The sequence below is a fragment of the Oncorhynchus mykiss genome, chromosome 26 (genome assembly GCF_013265735.2).
Source record: "Oncorhynchus mykiss isolate Arlee chromosome 26, USDA_OmykA_1.1, whole genome shotgun sequence".
Lineage (NCBI taxonomy): Eukaryota > Metazoa > Chordata > Actinopteri > Salmoniformes > Salmonidae > Oncorhynchus > Oncorhynchus mykiss.
The window spans coordinates 1,333,976-1,358,714 of NC_048590.1; the positions used below are offsets into that span (position 1 = coordinate 1,333,976).

At 43.2% G+C, this 24,739-nt stretch overlaps 1 protein-coding gene across 2 annotated transcripts in view; it reads right to left on the reverse strand.

The window, feature by feature from the left end:
• The window catches only part of LOC110513060 (NT-3 growth factor receptor), a 150,614-nt gene that overhangs the window by 95,970 nt on the left and 29,905 nt on the right, over positions 1–24,739 (reverse strand). For both annotated transcript variants that reach the window (XM_036964134.1, XM_036964135.1), the window contains exons 2-3: positions 12,894–12,968; positions 578–649 (exon numbers count right to left, since the gene is read on the reverse strand). In XM_036964134.1, the coding sequence (XP_036820029.1) occupies positions 578–649; positions 12,894–12,968 (147 nt within the window). The remainder of the gene's footprint in view (positions 1–577; positions 650–12,893; positions 12,969–24,739) is intronic.

A 24,739-nucleotide genomic window follows, 5' to 3' on the forward strand; every position in this document is an offset into this window, starting at 1 on the left:
CTCTGAGAGACAAGGTTACATAGGGGTCACTCTGAGAGACAAGGTTACATAGGGGTCACTCTGAGGGACAAGGTTACATAGGGGTCACTCTGAGGGACAAGGTTACATAGGGGTCACTCTGGGAGACAAGGTTACATAGGGGTCACTCTGAGAGACAAGGTTACATAGGGGTCACTCTGAGAGACAAGGTGACATAGGGGTCATTCTGAGAGACAAGGTTACATAGGGGTCACTCTGAGAGACAAGGTTACATAGGGGTCACTCTGAGAGTCAAGGTTACATAGGGGTCACTCTGAGAGACAAGGTGACATAGGAGTCATTCTGAGAGACAAGGTGACATAGGGGTCACTCTGAGGGACAAGGTTACATAGGGGTCACTCTGAGACACGTGTTACACAGAGACAGTCACTGATGTCATGCATCATGCAGCCAGTGGTTGTGTAGGTCGGGATCATAGAAGCCTCTCTACCAACCCAGAGACAGACATTCAGCCTGAACTCTTTATTATAGCCTGTCCCCATGGCCCAGCAGGACGTTCTGTCTGAAGTCAAAGTTCAGGTCATATTTATAGACTCACATGTATCGTAGATGAGGGTTCTGGGAGAAAGCCCGGGCCTGGATAGAGTGCAGACTGCAGTTTATAATGATTCTGAAAGACACGTGAACAAACAGACAATAGAAGAAGTGATTAATGTTGATACAGAACGATATCAGAAGGCAGGAGTCTTCTAATGTTCTCCCATGTTATAATCTGCTTGGTCATATTAAAATCAGCTTGGTCATATTATAATCAGCTTGGTCATATTATAATCAGCTTGGTCATATTATAATCAGCTTGGTCTTTAATCAGCTTGGTCATATTATAATCAGCTTGGTCATATTATAATCAGCTTGGTCATATTATAATCAGCTTGGTCTTTAATCAGCTTGGTCATATTATAATTAGCTTGGTCATATTATAATCAGCTTGGTCATATTATAATCAGCTTGGACTTTAATCAGCTTGGTCATATTATAATCAGCTTGGTCATATTATAATCAGCTTGTTCATATTATAATCAGCTTGGTCATATTATAATCAGCTTGGTCATATTATAATCAGCTTGGACTTTAATCAGCTTGGTCATATTATAATCAGCTTGGTCATATTATAATCAGCTTGGTCATATTATAATCAGCTTGGACTTTAATCAGCTTGGTCATATTATAATCAGCTTGTTCATATTATAATCAGCGTGGTCATATTATAATCAGCTTGGTCATATTATAATTAGCTTGGTCATATTATAATAAGCTTGGTCATATTATAATCAGCTTGGTCATATTATAATCAGCTTGGTCATATTATAATTAGCTTGGTCATATTATAATCAGCTTGGTCATATTATAATCAGCTTGGTCATATTATAATCAGCTTGGTCATATTATAATCAGCTTGGTCTCTAATCAGCTTGGTTTTTAATCAGCTTGGTCATATTATAATCAGCTTGATCATATTATAATCAGCTTGGTCAAATTATAATCAGCTTGGTCATATTATAATCAGCTTGGTCATATTATAATCAGCTTGGTCATATTATAATCAGCTTGGTCATATTATAATCAGGTTGGTCATATTATAATCAGCTTGGTCATATTATAATCCGCTTGGTCATATTATAAATCAGCTTGGTCATATTATAATCAGCTTGGTCATATTATAATCAGCTTGGTCATAATATAATCAGCTTGGTCATATTATAATCAACTTGGTCATATTATAATCAGCTTGGTCATATTATAATCAGCTTGGTCTTTAATCAGCTTGGTCATATTATAATCAGCGTGGTCATATTATAATCAGCTTGGTCATATTATAATCAGCTTGGACTTTAATCAGCTTGGTCATATTATAATCAGCTTGGTCATGTTATAATCAGCTTGGTCATATTATAATCAGCTTGGTCATATTATAATCAGCTTGGTCATATTATAATCAGCTTGGTCATATTATAATCAGCTTGGTCATATTATAATCAGCTTGGTCATATTATAGTCAGCTTGGTCATGTTATAATCAGCTTGGTCATATTATAATCAGCTTGGTCATATTATAATCAGCTTGGTCATATTATAGTCAGCTTGGTCATATTATAATCAGCTTGGTCATGTTATAATCAGCTTGGTCATATTAAAATCAGCTTGGTCATGTTTTAATCAGCTTGGTCATATTATAATCAGCTTGGTCATATTATAATCAGCTTGGTCTTTAATCAGCTTGGTCATATTATAATCAGCTTGGTCATATTATAATCAGCTTGGTCTCTAATCAGCTTGGTTTTTAATCAGCTTGGTCATATTATAATCAACTTGGTCATATTATAATCATTTTGGTCATATTATAATCAGCTTGGTCATATTATAATCAGCCTGGTCATATTAAAATCAGCTTGGTCATATTTTAATCAGCATGGTCTCTAATCAGCTTGGTTTTTAATCAGCTTGGTCATATTATAATTAGCTTGATCATATTATAATCAGCTTGGTCATATTATAATAAGCTTGGTAATATTATAATCAGCTTGGTCATATTATAATCAGCTTGGTCATATTATAATCAACTTGGTCATATTATAATCAGCTTGGTCATATTATAATCAGCTTGGTCATATTATAATCCGCTTGGTCATATTATAATAACCTTGGTCATATTATAATCAGCTTGGTCATATTATAATCAGCTTGGTCATAATATAATCAGCTTGGTCATATTATAATCAGCTTGGTCATATTATAATCAGCTTGGTCATATTATAACCAGCTTGGTCATATTATAATCCGCTTGGTCATATTATAATCAGCTTGGACTTTAATCAGCGTGGTCATATTATAATCAGCTTGGTCTTTAACCAGCTTGGTCATATTATAATCCGCTTGGTCATATTATAATCAGCTTGGACTTTAATCAGCTTGGTCATATTATAATCAGCTTGGACTTTAATCAGCTTGGTCATATTATAATCAGCTTGGTCATATTATAATCAGCTTGGTCATATTATAATCAGCTTGGTCATATTATAATCAGCTTGGTCATATTATAATCAGCTTGGTCATATTATAATCAGCTTGGTCGTATTATAATCAGCTTGGACTTTAATCAGCTTGGTCATATTATAATCAGCTTGGTCATATTATAATCAGCTTGGTCATATTATAATCAGCTTGGTCATATTATAATCAGCTTGGTCTTTAATCAGCTTGGTCATATTATAATCAGCTTGGTCATATTATAATCAGCTTGGTCATATTATAATCAGCTTGGTCATATTATAATCAGCTTGGTCATATTATAATCAGCTTGGTCATATTATAATCAGCTTGGTCATATTATAATCAGCTTGGACTTTAATCAGCTTGGTCATTTTATAATCAGCTTGGTCATATTATAATCAGCTTGGTCATATTATAATCAGCTTGGTCATATTACAATCAGCTTGGTCTTTAATCAGCTTGGTCATATTATAATCAGCTTGGTCTTTAATCAGCTTGGTCATATTATAATCAGCTTGGTCATGTTATAATCAGCTTGGTCATATTATAATCAGCTTGGTCTTTAATCAGCTTGGTCATATTATAATCAGCTTGGTCATGTTATAATCAGCTTGGTCATATTATAATCAGCTTGGACTTTAATCAGCTTGGTCATATTATAATCAGCTTGGTCATATTATAATCAGCTTGGTCGTATTATAATCAGCTTGGACTTTAATCAGCTTGGTCATATTATAATCAGCTTGGTCATATTATAATCAGCTTGTTCATATTATAATCAGCTTGGTCATATTATAATCAGCTTGGTCTTTAATCAGCTTGGTCATATTATAATCAGCTTGGTCATATTATAATCAGCTTGGTCATATTATAATCAGCTTGGTCATATTATAATCAGCTTGGTCATATTATAATCAGCTTGGTCATATTATAATCAGCTTGGTCATATTATAATCAGCTTGGTCATATTATAATCAGCTTGGTCATATTATAATCAGCTTGGTCATATTATAATCAGCTTGGTCATATTATAATCAGCTTGGTCATATTATAATCAGCTTGGTCTATAATCAGCTTGGTCATATTATAATCAGCTTGGTCATATTATAATCAGCTTGGTCATATTATAATCAGCTTGGTCATATTATAATCAGCTTGGTCATATTATAATCAGATTGGTCATCTTTTAATCAGCTTGGACTTTAATCAGCTTGGTCATATTATAATCAGCTTGATCATATTATAATCAGCTTGGTCATATTATAATCAGCTTGGTCATATTATAATCAGCTTGTTCATATTATAATCAGCTTGGTCATATTATAATCAGCTTGTTCATATTATAATCAGCTTGGTCATATTATAATCAGCTTGGTCATATTATAATCAGCTTGGTCATGGACAATGGCGGTGTGAATGGGGACTGTCCCATTGCCTGTGTGTCATCTACATGGATTTACGAAAAGAGCAAATAGCTTCTACCCCCAAGCCATTATACTGCTGAACAATTCATCAAATGGCCACCAGACAATTTACATTGACACCCCTCCATTAGTTTTGGACACTGCTGCTACTCTCTGTTTATTATCTATGCATAGTCACTTCCCCCCTACCTACATGTACAAATGACCTCTAACCTGCATCCCGCACACTGACTCAGTACCAGTACTCCCTGTGTATAGCCTCCACATTGACTCTGTACTGGTACCCAATGTATATTGCCTCCACATTGACTCTGTACCGTAACACCCTGTATATAGCCTCCACATTGACTCTGTACTGGTACCCCCTGTATATAGCCTCCACATTGACTCTGTACCGTAACACCCTGTATATAGCCTCCACATTAACTCTGTACCAGTACCCCCTGTATATAGCCTCCACATTGACTATGTACCGTAACACCCTGTATATAGTCTCCACATTGACTCTGTACTGGTACCCCCTGTACATAGCCTCCACATTGACTCTGTACCATAACACCCTGTATGTAGCCTCCACATTGACTCTGTACCGGTAGCCCCTGTATATAGCCTCCACATTGACTCTGTACCGGTACCCCCTGTATATAGCCTCCACATTGACTCTGTACCGTAACACCCTGTATATAGTCTCCACATTGACTCTGTACTGGTACCACCTGTATATAGCCTCCACATTGACTCTGTACCGTAACACCCTGTATATAGTCTCCACATTGACTCTGTACCGTAACACCCTGTATGTAGCCTCCACATTGACTCTGTACCGGTACCCCCTGTATATAGTCTCCACATTGACTCTGTACCGTAACACCCTGTATATAGCCTCCACATTGACTCTGTACCGTAACACCCTGTATATAGCCTCCACATTGACTCTGTACCGTAACACCCTGTATATAGCCTCCACATTGACTCTGTACCGTAATACCCTGTATATAGCCTCCACATTGACTCTGTACCGTAATACCCTGTATATAGCCTCCACATTGACTCTGTACCGTAACAACCTGTATATAGCCTCCACATTGACTCTGTACCGTAATACCCTGTATATAGCCTCCACATTGACTCTGTACCGGTACCCCCTGTATATAGCCTCCACATTGACTCTGTACCGGTACCCCCTGTATATAGCCTCCACATTGACTCTGTACCGGTACCCCCTGTATATAGCCTCCACATTGACTCTGTACCAGTACCCCCTGTATATAGCCTCCACATTGACTCTGTACCGGTACCCCCTGTATATAGTCTCCACATTGACTCTGTACCGGTACCCCCTGTATATAGCCTCCACATTGACTCTGTACCGGTACCCCCTGTATATAGCCTCCACATTGACTCTGTACCGGTACCCCCTGTATATAGCCTCCACATTGACTCTGTACCGGTACACCCAGTATAAAGCCTCCACATTGACTCTGTACCGGTACCCCATGTATATAGCCTCCACATTGACTCTGTACCGTAACACCCTGCATATAGCCTCTACATTGACTCTGTACCGGTACCCCCTGTATAAAGCCTCCACATTGACTCTGTACCGGTACCCCCTGTATATAGCCTCCACATTGACTCTGTACCGGTACCCCCTGTATATAGCCTCCACATTGACTCTGTACCAGTACCACCTGTATATAGCCTCCATATTGACTCTGTACCGGTACCCCCTGTATATAGCCTCCACATTGACTCTGTACCGGTACCCCCTGTATATAGCCTCCACATTGACTCTGTACCGGTACCCCCTGTATATAGCCTCCATATTGACTCTGTACAGGTACCCCCTGTATATAGCCTCCACATTGACTCTGTACCGGTACCCCCTGTATATAGTCTCCACATTGACTCTGTACCGGTACCCCCTGTATATAGCCTCCATATTGACTCTGTACCGGTACCCCCTGTATATAGCCTCCACATTGACTCTGTACCGTAATACCCTGTATATAGTCTCCACATTGACTCTGTACTGGTACCCCCTGTATATAGCCTCCACATTGACTCTGTACCAGTACCCCCTGTATATAGCCTCCACATTGACTCTGTACCGGTACCCCCTGTATATAGCCTCCACATTGACTCTGTACCAGTACCCCCTGTATATAGCCTCCACATTGACTCTGTACCGTAACACCCTGTATATAGCCTCCACATTGACTCTGTACCGTAATACCCTGTATATAGCCTCCACATTGACTCTGTACCGTAATACCCTGTATATAGCCTCCACATTGACTCTGTACCGGTACCCCCTGTATATAGCCTCCACATTGACTCTGTACCGTAATACCCTGTATATAACCTCCACATTGACTCTGTACCGGTACCCCCTGTATATAGCCTCCATATTGACTCTGTACCGGTACCCCCTGTATATAGCCTCCACATTGACTCTGTACCGTAATACCCTGTATATAGCCTCCACATTGACTCTGTACCGGTACCCCCTGTATATAGCCTCCACATTGACTCTGTACCGTAATACCCTGTATATAGCCTCCACATTGACTCTGTACCGGTACCCCCTGTATATAGCCCCCACATTGACTCTGTACCGGTACCCCCTGTATATAGCCTCCACATTGACTCTGTACCGTAATACCCTGTATATAGCCTCCACATTGACTCTGTACCGGTACCCCCTGTATATAGCCTCCACATTGACTCTGTACCGTAATACCCTGTATATAGCCTCCACATTGACTCTGTACCGGTACCCCCTGTATATAGTCTCCACATTGACTCTGTACCGGTACCCCCTGTATATAGTCTCCACATTGACTCTGTACCGGTACCCCCTGTATATAGTCTCCACATTGACTCTGTACCGGTACACCCTGTATATAGCCTCCATATTGTTGTTTTATTGTTTTACTTTTTATCATTTTTTACTTTAAATATTTTCTTAACTCTTCTTGAACCGCACTGTTGGTTGAGGGCTTGTCAGTAAGTAAGGTCTACACTTGTTGTGCTGGCTGGCTGGCTGGCTGGCTGGCTGGCTGGCTGGCTGGCTGGCTGGCTGCCTGGCTGACTGCCTGCCTGCCTGCCTGCCTGCCTGCCTCTCTTTCTCTCTCTGCAGTAGCCAGTCAACATGATGGTAAGCAGTGATAAGCACCAGTGCAGGTTATGAAGAGATGGCAGCACCACTGTGATATGAGAGTGATCCAGTGAAGTAACAATCCCCCTCTGTCTCCAGCAGCACCACTGTGATGTGAGAGTGATCCAGTGAAGTAACAATCCCCCTCTGTCTCCAGCAGCACCACTGTGATGTGAGAGTGATCCAGTGAAGTAACAATCCCCCTCTGTCTCCAGCAGCACCACTGTGATGTGAGAGTGATCCAGTGAAGTACCAATCCCCCTCTGTCTCCAGCAGTACCACTGTGATGTGAGAGTGATCCAGTGAAGTAACAATCCCCCTCTGTCTCCAGCAGCACCACTGTGATGTGAGAGTGATCCAGTGAAGTAACAATCCCCCTCTGGCGCCAGCAGCGCCACTGTGATGTGAGAGTGATCCAGTGAAGTAACAATCCCCCTCTGTCTCCAGCAGCACCACTGTGATGTGAGAGTGATCCAGTGAAGTAACAATCCCCCTCTGTCTCCAGCAGTGCCACTGTGATGTGAGAGTGATCCAGTGAAGTAACAATCCCCCTCTGTCTCCAGCAGCACCACTGTGATGTGAGAGTGATCCAGTGAAGTAACAATCCCCCTCTGGCGCCAGCAGCACCACTGTGATGTGAGAGTGATCCAGTGAAGTAACAATCCCCCTCTGTCTCCAGCAGCACCACTGTGATGTGAGAGTGATCCAGTGAAGTAACAATCCCCCTCTGTCTCCAGCAGTGCCAGACAACTGGATTCTTCTCAGAGTTACAGTGCAAACAGCACATGCTGGCTAGCACCCCCTCTACCAGTCCCCATAATGGACACATTCCCATGGCTAGCACCACCTCTACCAGTCCCCATAATGGACACATTCCCATGGCTAACACCCCCTCTACCAGTCCCCATAATGAACACATTCCCATGGCTAGCACCCCCTCTACCAGTCCCCATAATGGACACATTCCCATGGCTAACACCCCCTCTACCAGTCCCCATAATGAACACATTCCCATGGCTAGCACCCCCTCTACCAGTCCCCATAATGGACACATTCCCATGGCTAGCACCCCCTCTACCAGTCCCCATAATGGACACATTACCATGGTTAGCACCCCCTCTACCAGTCCCCATAATGGACACATTCCCATGGCTAGCACCCCCTCTACCAGTCCCCATAATGGACACATTCCCATGGCTAGCACCCCCTCTACCAGTCCCCATAATGGACACATTCCCATGGCTAGCACCCCCTCTACCAGTCCCCATAATGGACACATTCCCATGGCTAACACCCCCTCTACCAGTCCCCATAATGAACACATTCCCATGGCTAGCACCCCCTCTACCAGTCCCCATAATGGACACATTCCCATGGCTAACACCCCCTCTACCAGTCCCCATAATGAACACATTCCCATGGCTAGCACCCCCTCTACCAGTCCCCATAATGGACACATTCCCATGGCTAGCACCCCCTCTACCAGTCCCCATAATGGACACATTACCATGGTTAGCACCCCCTCTACCAGTCCCCATAATGGACACATTCCCATGGCTAGCACCCCCTCTACCAGTCCCCATAATGGACACATTCCCATGGCTAGCACCCCCTCTACCAGTCCCCATAATGGACACATTCCCATGGCTAGCACCCCCTCTACCAGTCCCCATAATGGACACATTACCATGGTTAGCACCCCCTCTACCAGTCCCCATAATGGACACATTCCCATGGCTAGCACCCCCTCTACCAGTCCCCATAATGGACACATTCCCATGGCTAGCACCCCCTCTACCAGTCCCCATAATGGACACATTCCCATGGCTAGCACCCCCTCTACCAGTCCCCATAATGGACACATTACCATGGTTAGCACCCCCTCTACCAGTCCCCATAATGGACACATTCCCATGGCTAGCACCCCCTCTACCAGTCCCCATAATGGACACATTACCATGGATAACACCCCCTCTACCAGTCCCCATAATGGACACATTCCCATGGCTAGCACCCCCTCTACCAGTCCCCATAATGGACACATTACCATGGCTAGCACCCCCTCTACCAGTCCCCATAATGGACACATTACCATGGCTAGCTCTTTGGGTCTAGTTCCAAGTTTGCAGAAAATATTCCCATAGCTTAGCCTTTCTCAATACAGCTGCCTATATTCCTATAGCTTAGCCTTTCTTTAGACAGCTGCCTATATTCCCATAGCTTAGCCTTTCTTTAGACAGCTGCCTATATTCCCATAGCTTAGCCTTTCTTTAGACAGCTGCCTATATTCCCATAGCTTAGCCTTTCTTTAGACAGCTGTCTATATTCCCATAGCTTAGCCTTTCTTTAGACAGCTGTCTATATTCCCATAGCTTAGCCTTTCTTTAGACAGCTGCCTATATTCCCATAGCTTAGCCTTTCTTTAGACAGCTGCCTATATTCCCATAGCTTAGCCTTTCTTTAGACAGCTGTCTATATTCCCATAGCTTAGCCTTTCTTTAGACAGCTGCCTATATTCCCATAGCTTAGCCTTTCTTTATACAGCTGCCTACATTCCCATAGCTTAGCCTTTCTTTAGACAGCTGTCTATATTCCCATATCTTAGCCTTTCTTTATACAGCTGCCTATATTCCCATAGCTTAGCCTTTCTTTAGACAGCTGTCTATATTCCCATATCTTAGCCTTTCTTTAGACAGCTGTCTATATTCCCATAGCTTAGCCTTTCTCAATACAGCTGCCTATATTCCCATAGCTTAGCCTTTCTTTAGACAGCTGCCTATATTCCCATAGCTTAGCCTTTCTTTAGACAGCTGCCTATATTCCCATAGTTTAGCCTTTCTTTAGACAGCTGCCTATATTCCCATAGCTTAGCCTTTCTCAAGACAGCTGCCTATATTCCCATAGCTTAGCCTTTCTTTAGACAGCTGTCTATATTCCCATATCTTAGCCTTTCTTTAGACAGCTGCCTATATTCCCATAGCTTAGCCTTTCTTTAGACAGCTGCCTATATTCCCATAGCTTAGCCTTTCTTTAGACAGCTGCCTATATTCCCATAGCTTAGCCTTTCTTTATACAGCTGTCTATATTCCCATAGCTTAGCCTTTCTCAATACAGCTGCCTATATTCCCATAGCTTAGCCTTTCTTTAGACAGCTGCCTATATTCCCATAGCTTAGCCTTTCTTTAGACAGCTGCCTATATTCCCATAGCTTAGCCTTTCTCAATACAGCTGCCTATATTCCCATAGCTTAGCCTTTCTTTAGACAGCTGCCTATATTCCCATAGCTTAGCCTTTCTCAATACAGCTGCCTACATTCCTATAGCTTAGCCTTTCTTTAGACAGCTGCCTATATTCCTATAGCTTAGCCTTTCTCAATACAGCTGCCTATATTCCCATAGCTTAGCCTTTCTTTAGACAGCTGCCTATATTCCCATAGCTTAGCCTTTCTTTAGACAGCTGCCTATATTCCCATAGTTTAGCCTTTCTTTAGACAGCTGCCTATATTCCCATAGCTTAGCCTTTCTTTAGACAGCTGCCTATATTCCACTAGCTTAGCCTTTCTTTAGACAGCTGCCTATATTCCCATAGCTTAGCCTTTCTTTAGACAGCTGCCTATATTCCCATAGCTTAGCCTTTCTTTAGACAGCTGCCTATATTCCCATAGCTTAGCCTTTCTTTAGACAGCTGCCTATATTCCCATAGCTTAGCCTTTCTTTAGACAGCTGCCTATATTCCCATAGCTTAGCCTTTCTCAAGACAGCTGCCTATATTCCCATAGCTTAGCCTTTCTTTAGACAGCTGCCTATATTCCCATAGCTTAGCCTTTCTTTAGACAGCTGCCTATATTCCCATAGCTTAGCCTTTCTCAAGACAGCTGCCTATATTCCTATAGCTTAGCCTTTCTTTAGACAGCTGCCTATATTTCCATAGCTTAGCCTTTCTTTAGACAGCTGCCTATATTCCTATAGCTTAGCCTTTCTTTAGACAGCTGTCTATATTCCCATAGCTTAGCCTTTCTTTAGACAGCTGTCTATATTCCCATAGCTTAGCCTTTCTTTAGACAGCTGCCTATATTCCCATAGCTTAGCCTTTCTTTAGACAGCTGCCTATATTCCCATAGCTTAGCCTTTCTTTAGACAGCTGCCTATATTCCCATAGCTTAGCCTTTCTCAAGACAGCTGCCTACATTCCTATAGCTTAGCCTTTCTTTAGACAGCTGCCTATATTCCCATAGCTTAGCCTTTCTCAAGACAGCTGCCTACATTCCTATAGCTTAGCCTTTCTTTAGACAGCTGCCTATATTCCCATAGCTTAGCCTTTCTCAATACAGCTGTCTATATTCCCATAGCTTAGCCTTTCTTTAGACAGCTGCCTATATTCCCATAGCTTAGCCTTTCTCAATACAGCTGCCTATATTCCTATAGCTTAGCCTTTCTTTAGACAGCTGCCTATATTCCCATAGCTTAGCCTTTCTTTAGACAGCTGCCTATATTCCCATAGCTTAGCCTTTCTTTAGACAGCTGCCTATATTCCCATAGCTTAGCCTTTCTTTAGACAGCTGTCTATATTCCCATAGCTTAGCCTTTCTTTAGACAGCTGCCTATATTCCCATAGCTTAGCCTTTCTTTAGACAGCTGCCTATATTCCCATAGCTTAGCCTTTCTCAAGACAGCTGCCTACATTCCTATAGCTTAGCCTTTCTTTAGACAGCTGCCTATATTCCCATAGCTTAGCCTTTCTCAATACAGCTGTCTATATTCCCATAGCTTAGCCTTTCTTTAGACAGCTGCCTATATTCCCATAGCTTAGCCTTTCTTTAGACAGCTGCCTATATTCCCATAGCTTAGCCTTTCTTTAGACAGCTGCCTATATTCCCATAGCTTAGCCTTTCTTTAGACAGCTGCCTATATTCCCATAGCTTAGCCTTTCTTTAGACAGCTGCCTATGGCTGTATTGCTAAACATAGGTCACTACTTCAAAGTCAAAAGTAGTGCACTATATAGGGAATAGGGAGACATATGCCTCTGGTCTAAAGTAGTGCACTATATAGGGAATAGGGTTTCATAGGGCTCTGGTCTAAAGTAGTGCACTATATAGGGAATCGGGTGCCATAGGGCTCTGGTTTAAAGTAGTGCACTATATAGGGAATCGGGTGCCATCGGGCTCTGGTTTAAAGTAGTGCACTATATAGGGAATCGGGTGCCATAGGGCTCTAAAGTAGTGCAATTTATAGGGAATAGGGTGCCACTTGGGACGCTGCCCTGTTGTATCAACACTTACAGCCTCTGTAGCCCAGTGTACAGCTCCATGTCCACGTCTCTCAGAGTCTGCAGTCCTGTCCAGTTCTCTATGTGTCTGAAACAGAGTAACAAATCATTTTCATTCATCAGTAGTAACAGGGCAGTAGTAACAGGGCAGCAGTAACAGGGCAGCAGTAACAGGGCAGTAGTAACAGGGCAGCAGTAACAGGGCAGCAGTAACAGGGCAGCAGTAACAGGGCAGCAGTAACAGGGCAGCAGTAACAGGGCAGTAGTAACAGGGCAGTAGTAACAGAGCAGCAGTAACAGAGCAGCAGTAACAGGGCAGTAGTAACAGGGCAGCAGTAACAGGGCAGCAGTAACAGGGCAGTAGTAACAGGACAGCAGTAGCAGGGCAGCAGTAACAGGGCAGTAGTAACAGGGCAGTAGTAACAGGGCAGTAGTAACAGGGCAGTAGTAACAGGGCAGTAGTAACAGGGCAGCAGTAACAGGGCAGCAGTAACAGGGCAGCAGTAACAGGGCAGCAGTAACAGGGCAGCAGTAACAGGGCAGTAGTAACAGGGCAGCAGTAACAGGGCAGCAGTAACAGGGCAGCAGTAACAGGGCAGCAGTAACAGGTTAGTAGTAACAGGGCAGCAGTAACAGGGCAGTAGTAACAGGGCAGCAGTAACAGGGCAGCAGTAACAGGGCAGCAGTAACAGGGCAGTAGTAACAGGGCAGTAGTAACAGGGCAGCAGTAACAGGGCAGTAGTAACAGGGCAGCAGCCGTCGTTATTGAACAGTAGTAACAGGGCAGCAGTAACAGGGCAGTAGTAACAGGGCAGCAGCCGTCGTTATTGAACAGTAGTAACAGGGCAGCAGTAACAGGGCAGTAGTAACAGGGCAGCAGCCGTCGTTATTGAACAGTAGTAACAGGGCAGCAGTAACAGGGCAGTAGTAACAGGGCAGCAGTAACAGGGCAGTAGTAACAGGGCAGCAGTCGTCATTTTAGACACATTAGTTGCTTAAGCAAAAGTTTGTTCATCCATTTTCATTCAAATTTCAATTATGTTACAGAGCTGTTATCCTGTTGGATACTGATAGATGCAGATGCTCAAATTCACTAGTGCAAAATGTCACTATGCTATATTAAAGCTGTTTAATTTGATCCTGAGTGTAGGTTATTTCCCTGACATCTGGAATCAAGGACTCATAACCCCAATCTTTAAGAACGGAGACAAATTTGACCCTAACAATTCCAGAGGCATTTGTGTGAACAGTAACCTGGGGAAGGTTTTCTGTAGTATCATAAATGTAAGAGTTCTTAACTTCCTTAATAAGCACAATGTCTTGAGTAAAAGCCAAATTGGATTTATACCAAAACACCACACGACTGACCATATGTCCACCAAAATAATACCAAAACATCGCACGACTGACCATATTTACACCAAAATAATACCAAAACATCACACAACTGACCATATTTACACCAAAATAATACCAAAACATCGCACGACTGACCATATTTACACCCTACACACCCTGATAGTGTCACGAATTACTAAGGTGGGTGGAATCAGGCGCAGAGAGCAGGTTTAAATTATTAGACAGTTTATTCTCCGGCGCACAAAACAACAGTCAACCCAACACACAGGGTGAATAATCCAACGCGGGACCAAAATAGTCTGGAGAATAAAACTCATGAACACCACCAAATAACAGGAATACAAAGACAGAATCCCGCACTCGCAATGGAATCAGCAGGAGCAGCCGCGTCTCCTCTCCCATCGATGGAAGAGAGGGTCCTCCATCACACCAGCGTGCTTCACCGGATTGGTTCGGCCATGGACCAAATGATGGAGAGGATGGATCGATGGAAGAGAGGGTCCTCCATCACACCAGCGTGCTTCACCGGATTGGTTCGGCCATGGACCAAATGATGGAGAGGATGGATCGATGGAAGAGAGGGTCCTCCATCACACCAGCGTGCTTCACCGGATTGGTTCGGCCATGGACCAAATGATGGAGAGGATGGATCGATGGGAGAAGGGTCCTCCATCACACCAGCGCGCTTCACCGGATTGGTTCGGCCATGGACCAAATGATGGAGAGGATGGATCGATGGGAGAAGGGTCCTCCATCACACCAGCGTGCTTCACCGGATTGGTTCGGCCATGGACCAAATGATGGAGAGGATGGATCGATGGGAGAAGGGTCCTCCATCACACCAGCGTGCTTCACCGGATTGGTTCGGCCATGGACCAAATGATGGAGAGGATGGATCGATGGAAGAGAGGGTCCTCCATCACACCAGCGTGCTTCACCGGATTGGTTCGGCCATGGACCAAATGATGGAGAGGATGGATCGATGGAAGAGAGGGTCCTCCATCACACCAGCGTGCTTCACCGGATTGGTTCGGCCATGGACCAAATGATGGAGAGGATGGATCGATGGGAGAAGGGTCCTCCATCACACCAGCGCGCTTCACCGGATTGGTTCGGCCATGGACCAAATGATGGAGAGGATGGATCGATGGGAGAAGGAGTGGCCTTCCCACCTCATCTCCAGCAACCCCTTCTTCAGCACCTCCTGTTCCTGTCTCTGTGTTTTGCACCAGACAGGGCTGTTTTTTGGTTTTCCACGTTTATTGTTTCGTAGTGTTCGTGTTTATCTGTTTGTTATTAAACATGAATCAAAGAAACCACGCTGCATTTTGGTCCGCCTCTCCTTCACCACAGGAAAACCCTTACAGATAGATAAACATGTCCACCAAAATAATACTAAAATGTATTCTTGCTTTATCGACTTCCAAAAAGCATTAGATTCTATTTGGCATACAGGACTGTTCTACAAAGTTATTGAAAGTGGTGTAGGGGGTAAAACGTGACATAATTAAATCGATGTCTACTGCCAATATGTGCAGCATCAAAACTGGCAAGAAAATAACATAGTTCTTTAACCAGGGGGCGGAGCCTTCGCCAGGGTTGCAAAAGCCCTGCAGTCTTCAATATTTACATCAACGAATTGGCCACTATTCTAGAAAAATCCTCACCTCATGGTGTTAGTCTCCACAGTTCAGAGGTTAAATGCCTGCTCTTCGCAGATGACCTATTGCCTGCTGTCACCCACAGCACATGGCCTACAGCAGAGCCTGGACCTGCTAGAGCAGTACTGCCAGACCTGGGCCCTGGCAGTAAACCCCAACAGCACATGGCCTACAGCAGAGCCTGGACCTGCTAGAGCAGTACTGCCAGACCTGGGCCCTGGCAGTAAACACCCACAGCACATGGCCTACAGCAGAGCCTGGACCTGCTAGAGCAGTACTGCCAGACCTGGGCCCTGGCAGTAAACACCCACAGCACATGGCCTACAGCAGAGCCTGGACCTGCTAGAGCAGTACTGCCAGACCTGGGCCCTGGCAGTAAACCCCCACAGCACATGGCCTACAGCAGAGCCTGGACCTGCTAGAGCAGTACTGCCAGACCTGGGCCCTGGCAGTAAACCCCCACAGCACATGGCCTACAGCAGAGCCTGGACCTGCTAGAGCAGTACTGTCAGACCTGGGCCCTGGCAGTAAACCCCAAAAATACTAAAATAATGATTTTCCAGAGAAGATCCAGATCTCAGGGAATTAGACCAAAATATATAGAGTACTGCGCACACTACAATTACTTAGGTTTAAAAAATAAGCTAAACTGGACACCTTAATGATGCAGTGAATTAACTGAGATAGTATGCAGGGCATTCTACTTAATTAAAAAACTAATTCAATACCTATTAAAATAGGGTTTTAACTAATTGAATGTGTCATTGAATAAATGATACTAGTGGTAATGGTAGAAGTAGAGATATGAGAGAAATACATTACACTAGTGGTAATGGGGTAATCCTGTCCAACAACACAGTAGTGTTGACAGATGAGAGGAGGAATCCTATCCAACATCAGAGTAGTGTTGACAGATGACTGATGCAGACAGATGGCAGAGGTAATCCTGTCCAACAACACAGTAGTGTTGACAGATGACAGGGGTAATCCTGTCCAACAACACAGTAGTGTTGACAGACGACAGGGGTAATCCTGTCCAACAACAGATTAGTGTTGACAGATGACAGGGGTAATCCTGTCCAACAACACAGTAGTGTTGACAGATGACTGATGCAGACAGATGGCAGAGGTAATCATGTCCAACAACACAGTAGTGTTGACAGATGACTGATGCAGACAGATGACAGGGGTAATCCTGTCCAACAACACAGTAGTGTTGACAGATGACTGTTGTAGACAGATGACAGGGGTAATCCTGTCCAACAACACAGTAGTGTTGACAGATGACTGATGCAGACAGATGGCAGAGGTAATCATGTCCAACAACACAGTAGTGTTGACAGATGACTGATGCAGACAGATGGCAGAGGTAATCATGTCAAACATCAGAGTAGTGTTGACTGATGAAAGGAGGAATCCTGTCCAACATCAGAGTAGTGTTGACTGATGAGAGGAGGAATCCTGTCCAACAACAGTCTAGTGTTGACTGATGAAAGGGGTAATCCTGTCCAACAACACAGTAGTGTTGACAGATGACTGATGCAGACAGATGGCAGAGGTAATCCTGTCCAACAACACAGTAGTGTTGACAGATGACTGATTAGACAGATGACAGGGGTAATCCTGTCCAACAACACAGTAGTGTTGACAGATGACTGATGCAGACAGATGACAGGGGTAATCCTGTCCAACAACACAGTAGTGTTGACAGATGACTGATGCAGACAGATGACAGGGGTAATCCTGTCCAACAACACAGTAGTGTTGACAGATGACTGATGCAGACAGATGACAGGGGTAATCCTGTCCAACAACACAGTAGTGTTGACAGATGACTGATGCAGACAGATGGCAGAGGTAATCATGTCCAACAACACAGTAGTGTTGACAGATGACTGATTAGACAGGTGACAGAGGTAATCATGTCAAACATCAGTAGTGTTGACTGATGAGAGGAGGAATCCTGTCCAACAACAGTCTAGTGTTGACTGATGAGAGGAGGAATCCTGTCCAACATCAGAGTAGTGTTGACTGATGAGAGGAGGAATCCTGTCCAACATCAGTCGAGTGTTGACAGATGAGAGGGGTGTATACTAGGAGGGGAATATGATAGTCCTATATCATACTGTAGCACCACAAAGTATACCCTCAGAGACAACAAGGTACTGTCCCGAATGACACCCTATTTCCTAAATAGTGCACTACTTTTGACCAGACATAGTGCACTACTTTTGACCAGAGCCCTATAGGAATGTAGGGAATAGGGTGCCATTTGAGTGCTTTCCAAAATAAAGAAGTAGTGTAATAGATGTAATACTGTGTGAAACCGTCCCTCCCTCGTCTCCTCTCCTCTCCACTGAGGAATCACTTCTATTTGTTGCTAAACCAACTCACTATTTCACGATGTTGTCAAGAGGCCACCCTACACAAACATCCAAGGTCTCACAAATTGTAATCTTCTCTGATTCTCTCTGTTGTTTCCAATAGGGCTGATTCTCTCTATTGATTCCAACAGGACTGTCTCTACATGATTTATGAGGTGGTTATTATGATCTACAACACTGCGACTTCTGACTTAATGGGACAATGTTAAATAAAATATAACATCTCAGGAGTGCTCTCCCTGCATTCTACATTCACTTCTTTTCCTTTCTATTTCATTTATGTTCCCTCTCTGTCCCTTTCTGTGTCCTTCTGTTCCCTTAATGTTCCCTTTCTGTTTCCTTTCTACTTCCTTTCTGTTCCCTTTCTGTTTCCTTTCTACTTCCTTTCTGTTCCCTTTCTGTTTCCTTTCTGTTTCCTTTCTGTTCCCTTTCTACTTCCTTTCTGTTCCCTTTCTACTTCCTTTCTGTTTCCTCTCTACTTCCTTTCTGTTTCCTTTCTACTTCCTTTCTGTTTCCTTTCTGTTCCCTTTCTACTTCCTTTCTGTTCCATTTCTACTTCCTTTCTGTTCCCTTTCTACTTCCTTTCTGTTTCCTTTCTACTTCCTTTCTGTTTCCTTTCTGTTCCCTTTCTACTTCCTTTCTGTTCCCTTTCTACTTCCTTTCTGTTTCCTTTCTGTTCCCTTTCTACTTCCTTTATGTTCCCTTTCTACTTCCTTTCTGTTTCCTTTCTGTTCCCTTTCTGTTCCCTTTCTACTTCCTTTATGTTCCCTTTCTGCTTCCTTTCTACTTCCTTTCTGTTTCCTTTCTGTTTCCTTTCTGTTTCCTTTCTACTTCCTTTCTGTTTCCTTTCTGTTCCCTTTCTACTTCCTTTCTGTTCCCTTTCTGTTCCCTTTCTGCTTCCTTTCTGCTTCCTTTCTGTTCCCTTTCTACTTCCTTTCTGTTTCCTTTCTGTTTCCTTTCTGTTTCCTTTCTGTTTCCTTTCTATTCCCTTTCTACTTCCTTTCTGTTTCCTTTCTGTTCCCTTTCTACTTCCTTTCTGTTCCCTTTCTGTTTCCTTTCTGTTCCCTTTCTACTTCCTTTCTGTTCCCTTTCTACTTCCTTTCTGTTCCCTTTCTACTTCCTTTCTGTTTCCTTTCTACTTCCTATATGTTTCCTTTCTGTTTCCTTTCTATTCCCTTTCTGCTTCCTTTCTGTTCCCTTTCTGTTTCCTTTCTGTTTCCTTTCTACTTAATTTCTGTTCCCTTTCTGTTTCCTATCTGTTTCCTTTCTGCTTCCTTTCTGTTCCCTTTCTGCTTCCTTTCTGTTCCCTTTCTGTTTCCTTTCTGTTTCCTTTCTGTTCCCTTTCTAATTCCATTCTGTTTCCTTTCTACTTCCTTTCTGTTTCCATTCTGTTTCCTTTCTGTTCCCTTTCTGTTCCCTTTCTACTTCCTTTCTACTTCCTTTCTGTTCCCTTCCTGTTCCCTTTCTGTTTCCTTTCTGTTTCCTTTCTACTTCCTTTCTGTTTCCATTCTGTTTCCTTTCTGTTTCCTTTCTGTTCCCTTTCTACTTCCATTCTGTTTCCTTTCTACTTCCTTTCTGTTTCCATTCTGTTTCCATTCTGTTTCCTTTCTGTTCCCTTTCTGTTCCCTTTCTACTTCCTTTCTACTTCCTTTCTGTTCCCTTCCTGTTCCCTTTCTGTTTCCTTTCTGTTCCCTTTCTACTTCCTTTCTACTTCCTTTCTGTTCCCTTTCTGTTCCCTTTCTGTTCCCTTTCTGTTCCCTTTCTACTTCAATTCTGTTCCCTTTCTGTTCCCTTTCTGTTTCCTTTCTGTTTCCTTTCTGTTTCCTTTCTACTTCCTTTCTGTTTCCTTTCTGTTTCCTTTCTATTCCCTTTCTGTTTCCTTTCTGTTTCCTTTCTACTTCCGTTCTGTTTCCTTTCTACTTCCTTTCTGTTTCCTTTCTACTTCCTTTCTACTTCCTTTCTGTTTCCTTTCTACTTCATTCTGTTTCCTTTCTACTTCCTTTCTGTTTCCTTTCTACTTCCTTTGTTTCCTTTCTACTTACTTTCTACTTCCTGTTTCCTTTCTACTTCCTTTCTGTTTCCTTTCTACTTACTTTCTACTTCCTTTCTGTTTCCTTTCTACTTCTTTTCTGTTTCCTTTCTACTTCCGTTCTGTTTCCTTTCTACTTCCTTTCTGTTTTCTTTCTACTTCCTTTCTGTTTCCTTTCTGTTTCCTTTCTGTTTCCTTTCTACTTCCTTTCTGTTTCCTTTCTACTTCCTTTCTGTTTCCTTTCTATTCCCTTTCTGTTTCCTTTCTGTTTCCTTTCTGTTCCCTTTCTACTTCCTTTCTGTTCCCTTTCTGTTCCCCTTCTGTTTCCTTTCTGTTTCCTTTCTGTTTCCTTTCTGTTCCCTTTCTGTTCCCTTTCTACTTCAATTCTGTTCCCTTTCTGTTTCCTTTCTGTTTCCTTTCTGTTTCCTTTCTGTTTCCTTTCTACTTCCTTTCTGTTTCCTTTCTGTTTCCTTTCTATTCCCTTTCTGTTTCCTTTCTACTTCCGTTCTGTTTCCTTTCTACTTCCTTTCTGTTTCCTTTCTACTTCCTTTCTACTTCCTTTCTGTTTCCTTTCTACTTCCATTCTGTTCCCTTTCTACTTCCTTTCTGTTTCCTTTCTACTTCATTCTGTTTCCTTTCTACTTCCTTTCTGTTTCCTTTCTACTTCCTTTCTGTTTCCTTTCTACTTCCGTTCTGTTTCCTTTCTACTTCCTTTCTGTTTTCTTTCTACTTCCTTTCTGTTTCCTTTCTGTTTCCTTTCTGTTTCCTTTCTACTTCCTTTCTGTTTCCTTTCTACTTCCTTTCTGTTTCCTTTCTATTCCCTTTGTTTCCTTTCTATTCCCTTTCTGTTTCCTATCTACTTCCTTTCTGTTCCCTTTCTACTTCCTTTCTGTTCCCTTTCTGTTTCCTTTCTGTTTCCTTTCTGTTCCCTTTCTGCGAGAGAAAGTTACATCCATAATGTACAGTATGGAGCCCTGTGTTCTGTGTGGTCCAACAGTTAGTGTGGTGGACCTCAGATCACATGTCTAGTCTAGACTACTAGAGTCAGCACGGCTTCACATCTGAATCAGACCGGATCACATGTCCAGTCCAGACTACTAGAGTCAGCACGGGTTCACATCTGAATCATACCGGATCACATGTCCAGTCTAGACTACTAGAGTCAGCACGGGTTCACATCTGAATCAGACCGGATCACATGTCCAGTCTAGACTACTAGAGTCAGCACGGGTTCACATCTGAATCATACCGGATCACATGTCCAGTCTAGACTACTAGAGTCAGCACGGGTTCACATCTGAATCAGACCGGATCACATGTCCAGTCCAGACTACTAGAGTCAGCACGGGTTCACATCTGAATCATACCGGATCACATGTCCAGTCTAGACTACTAGAGTCAGCACGGGTTCACATCTGAATCAGACCGGATCACATGTCCAGTCTAGACTACTAGAGTCAGCACGGGTTCACATCTGAATCATACCGGATCACATGTCCAGTCTAGACTACTAGAGTCAGCACGTGTTCACATCTGAATCAGACCGGATCACATGTCCAGTCTAGACTACTAGAGTCAGCACGGGTTCACATCTGAATCATACCGGATCACATGTCCAGTCTAGACTACTAGAGTCAGCACGGGTTCACATCTGACTCAGACCGGATCACATGTCCAGTCTAGACTACTAGAGTCAGCACGGGTTCACATCTGACTCATACCGGATCACATGTCCAGTCTAGACTACTAGAGTCAGCACGGGTTCACATCTGACTCATACCGGATCACATGTCCAGTCTAGACTACTAGAGTCAGCACGGGTTCACATCTGACTCATACCGGATCACATGTCTAGTCTAGACTACTAGAGTCAGCACGGGTTCACATCTGACTCATACCGGATCACATGTCCAGTCTAGACTACTAGAGTCAGCACGGGTTCACATCTGACTCATACCGAATCACATGTCCAGTCTAGACTACTAGAGTCAGCACGGGTTCACATCTGACTAATACCGGATCACATGTCCAGTCTAGACTACTAGAGTCAGCACGGGTTCACATCTGACTCATACCGGATCACATGTCTAGTCTAGACTACTAGAGTCAGCACGGGTTCACATCTGACTCATACCGGATCACATGTCCAGTTTAGACTACTAGAGTCAGCACGGGTTCACATCTGACTCATGCCGGATCACATGTCCAGTCTAGACTACTAGAGTCAGCACAGGTTCACAGCTGACTCATGCCCTTCTGACTCACAAACTCTCCTACCATTCCTGTCTCCTCTTCACTGTCTAATCCAAATCAAATAAATAAAAACCCACCCAAAAATATGGAATATGAGCATCAAGCATTACAAATAGTATATTAACAAACGTAGGTGTTCTGAGCTCTTCTGTAAACAGGACAAACATAATCATGTTGTGATAATTATAGTCTAGCGAGGTCTGCTGGGGTAGCCCCCATTCTGCTCTATGCCGGGGTAGCCCACAGTCTGTTCTCTGCCGGGGTAACCCCCAGTCTGCGCTCTGCCGGGGTAGCCCACAGTCTGCGCTCTGCCGGGGTAGCCCCCAGTCTGCGCTCTGCCGGGGTAGCCCCCAGTCTGCCCTCTGCCGGGGTAGCCCCCAGTCTGCCCTCTGCCGGGGTAGCCCCCAGTCTGCCGGGGTAGCCCACAGTCCGCCGGGGTAGCCCACAGTCCGCCGGGGTAGCCCACAGTCCGCCGGGGTAGCCCACAGTCCGCCGGGGTAGCCCACAGTCCGCCGGGGTAGCCCACAGTCTGCCGGGAAAGCCCACAGTCCGCCGGGGTAGCCCACAGTCCGCCGGGGTAGCCCACAGTCTGCTATCTGCCGGGGTAGCCCACAGTCTGCGCTCTGCCGGGGTAGCCCACAGTCTGCTCTCTGCCGGGGTAGCCCACAGTCTGCGCTCTGCCGGGGTAGCCCACAGTCTGCTCTCTGCCGGGGTAGCCCACAGTCTGCGCTCTGCCGGGGTAGCCCCTAGTCTGCTCTCTGCCGGGGTAGCCCACAGTCTGCGCTCTGCCGGGGTAGCCCACAGTCTGCTCTCTGCCGGGGTAGCCCACAGTCTGCGCTCTGCCGGGGTAGCCCCCAGTCTGCCGGGGTAACCCCCAGTCTGCGCTCTGCCGGGGTAGCCCACAGTCTGCGCAGACTGGGGGCTACCCCATTATATACTGTATATTATATACTGTAGAGGAACACTGTTATATATACTGTTATATATACTGCAGAGGAATACTGTTATATATACTGTTATATATACTGTAGAGGAATACTGTTATATATACTGTTATATACTGTAGAGGAATACTGTTATATATACTGTAGAGGAATACTGTTATATACTGTAGAGGAATACTGTTATATATACTGTAGAGGAATACTGTTATATATACTGTAGAGGAATACTGTTATATATACTGTTATATATACTGTAGAGGAATACTGTTATATATACTGTAGAGGAATACTGTTATATATACTGTTATATATACTATAGAGGAATACTGTTATATATACTGTAGAGGAATACTGTTATATATACTGTAGAGGAATACTGTTATATATACTGTTATATATACTGTTATATATACTGTAGAGGAATACTGTTATATATACTGTAGAGGAATACTGTTATATATACTGTAGAGGAATACTGTTATATATACTGTTATATATACTGTAGAGGAATACTGTTATATACTGTAGAGGAATACTGTTATATATACTGTAGAGGAATACTGTTATATATACTGTAGAGGAATACTGTTATATATACTGTAGAGGAATACTGTTATATATACTGTTATATATACTGTAGAGGAATACTGTTATATATACTGTAGAGGAATACTGTTATATATACTGTAGAGGAATACTGTTATATATACTGTAGAGGAATACTGTTATATACTGTAGAGGAATACTGTTATATATACTGTAGAGGAATACTGTTATATATACTGTAGAGGAATACTGTTATATATACTGTTATATATACTGTAGAGGAATACTGTTATATATACTGTAGAGGAATACTGTTATATATACTGTAGAGGAATACTGTTATATATACTGTTATATATACTGTGGAGGAATACTGTTATATATACTGTTATATATACTGTAGAGGAATACTGTTATATATACTGTTATATATACTGTAGAGGAATACTGTTATATATACTGTTATATATACTGTAGAGGAATACTGTTATATATACTGTTATATATACTGTAGAGGAATACTGTTATATATACTGTAGAGGAACACTGTTATATATACTGTTATATATACTGTAGAGGAATACTGTTATATACTGTAGAGCAATACTGTTATATACTGTTATATATACTGTAGAGGAACACTGTTATATATACTGTTATATATACTGTAGAGGAATACTGTT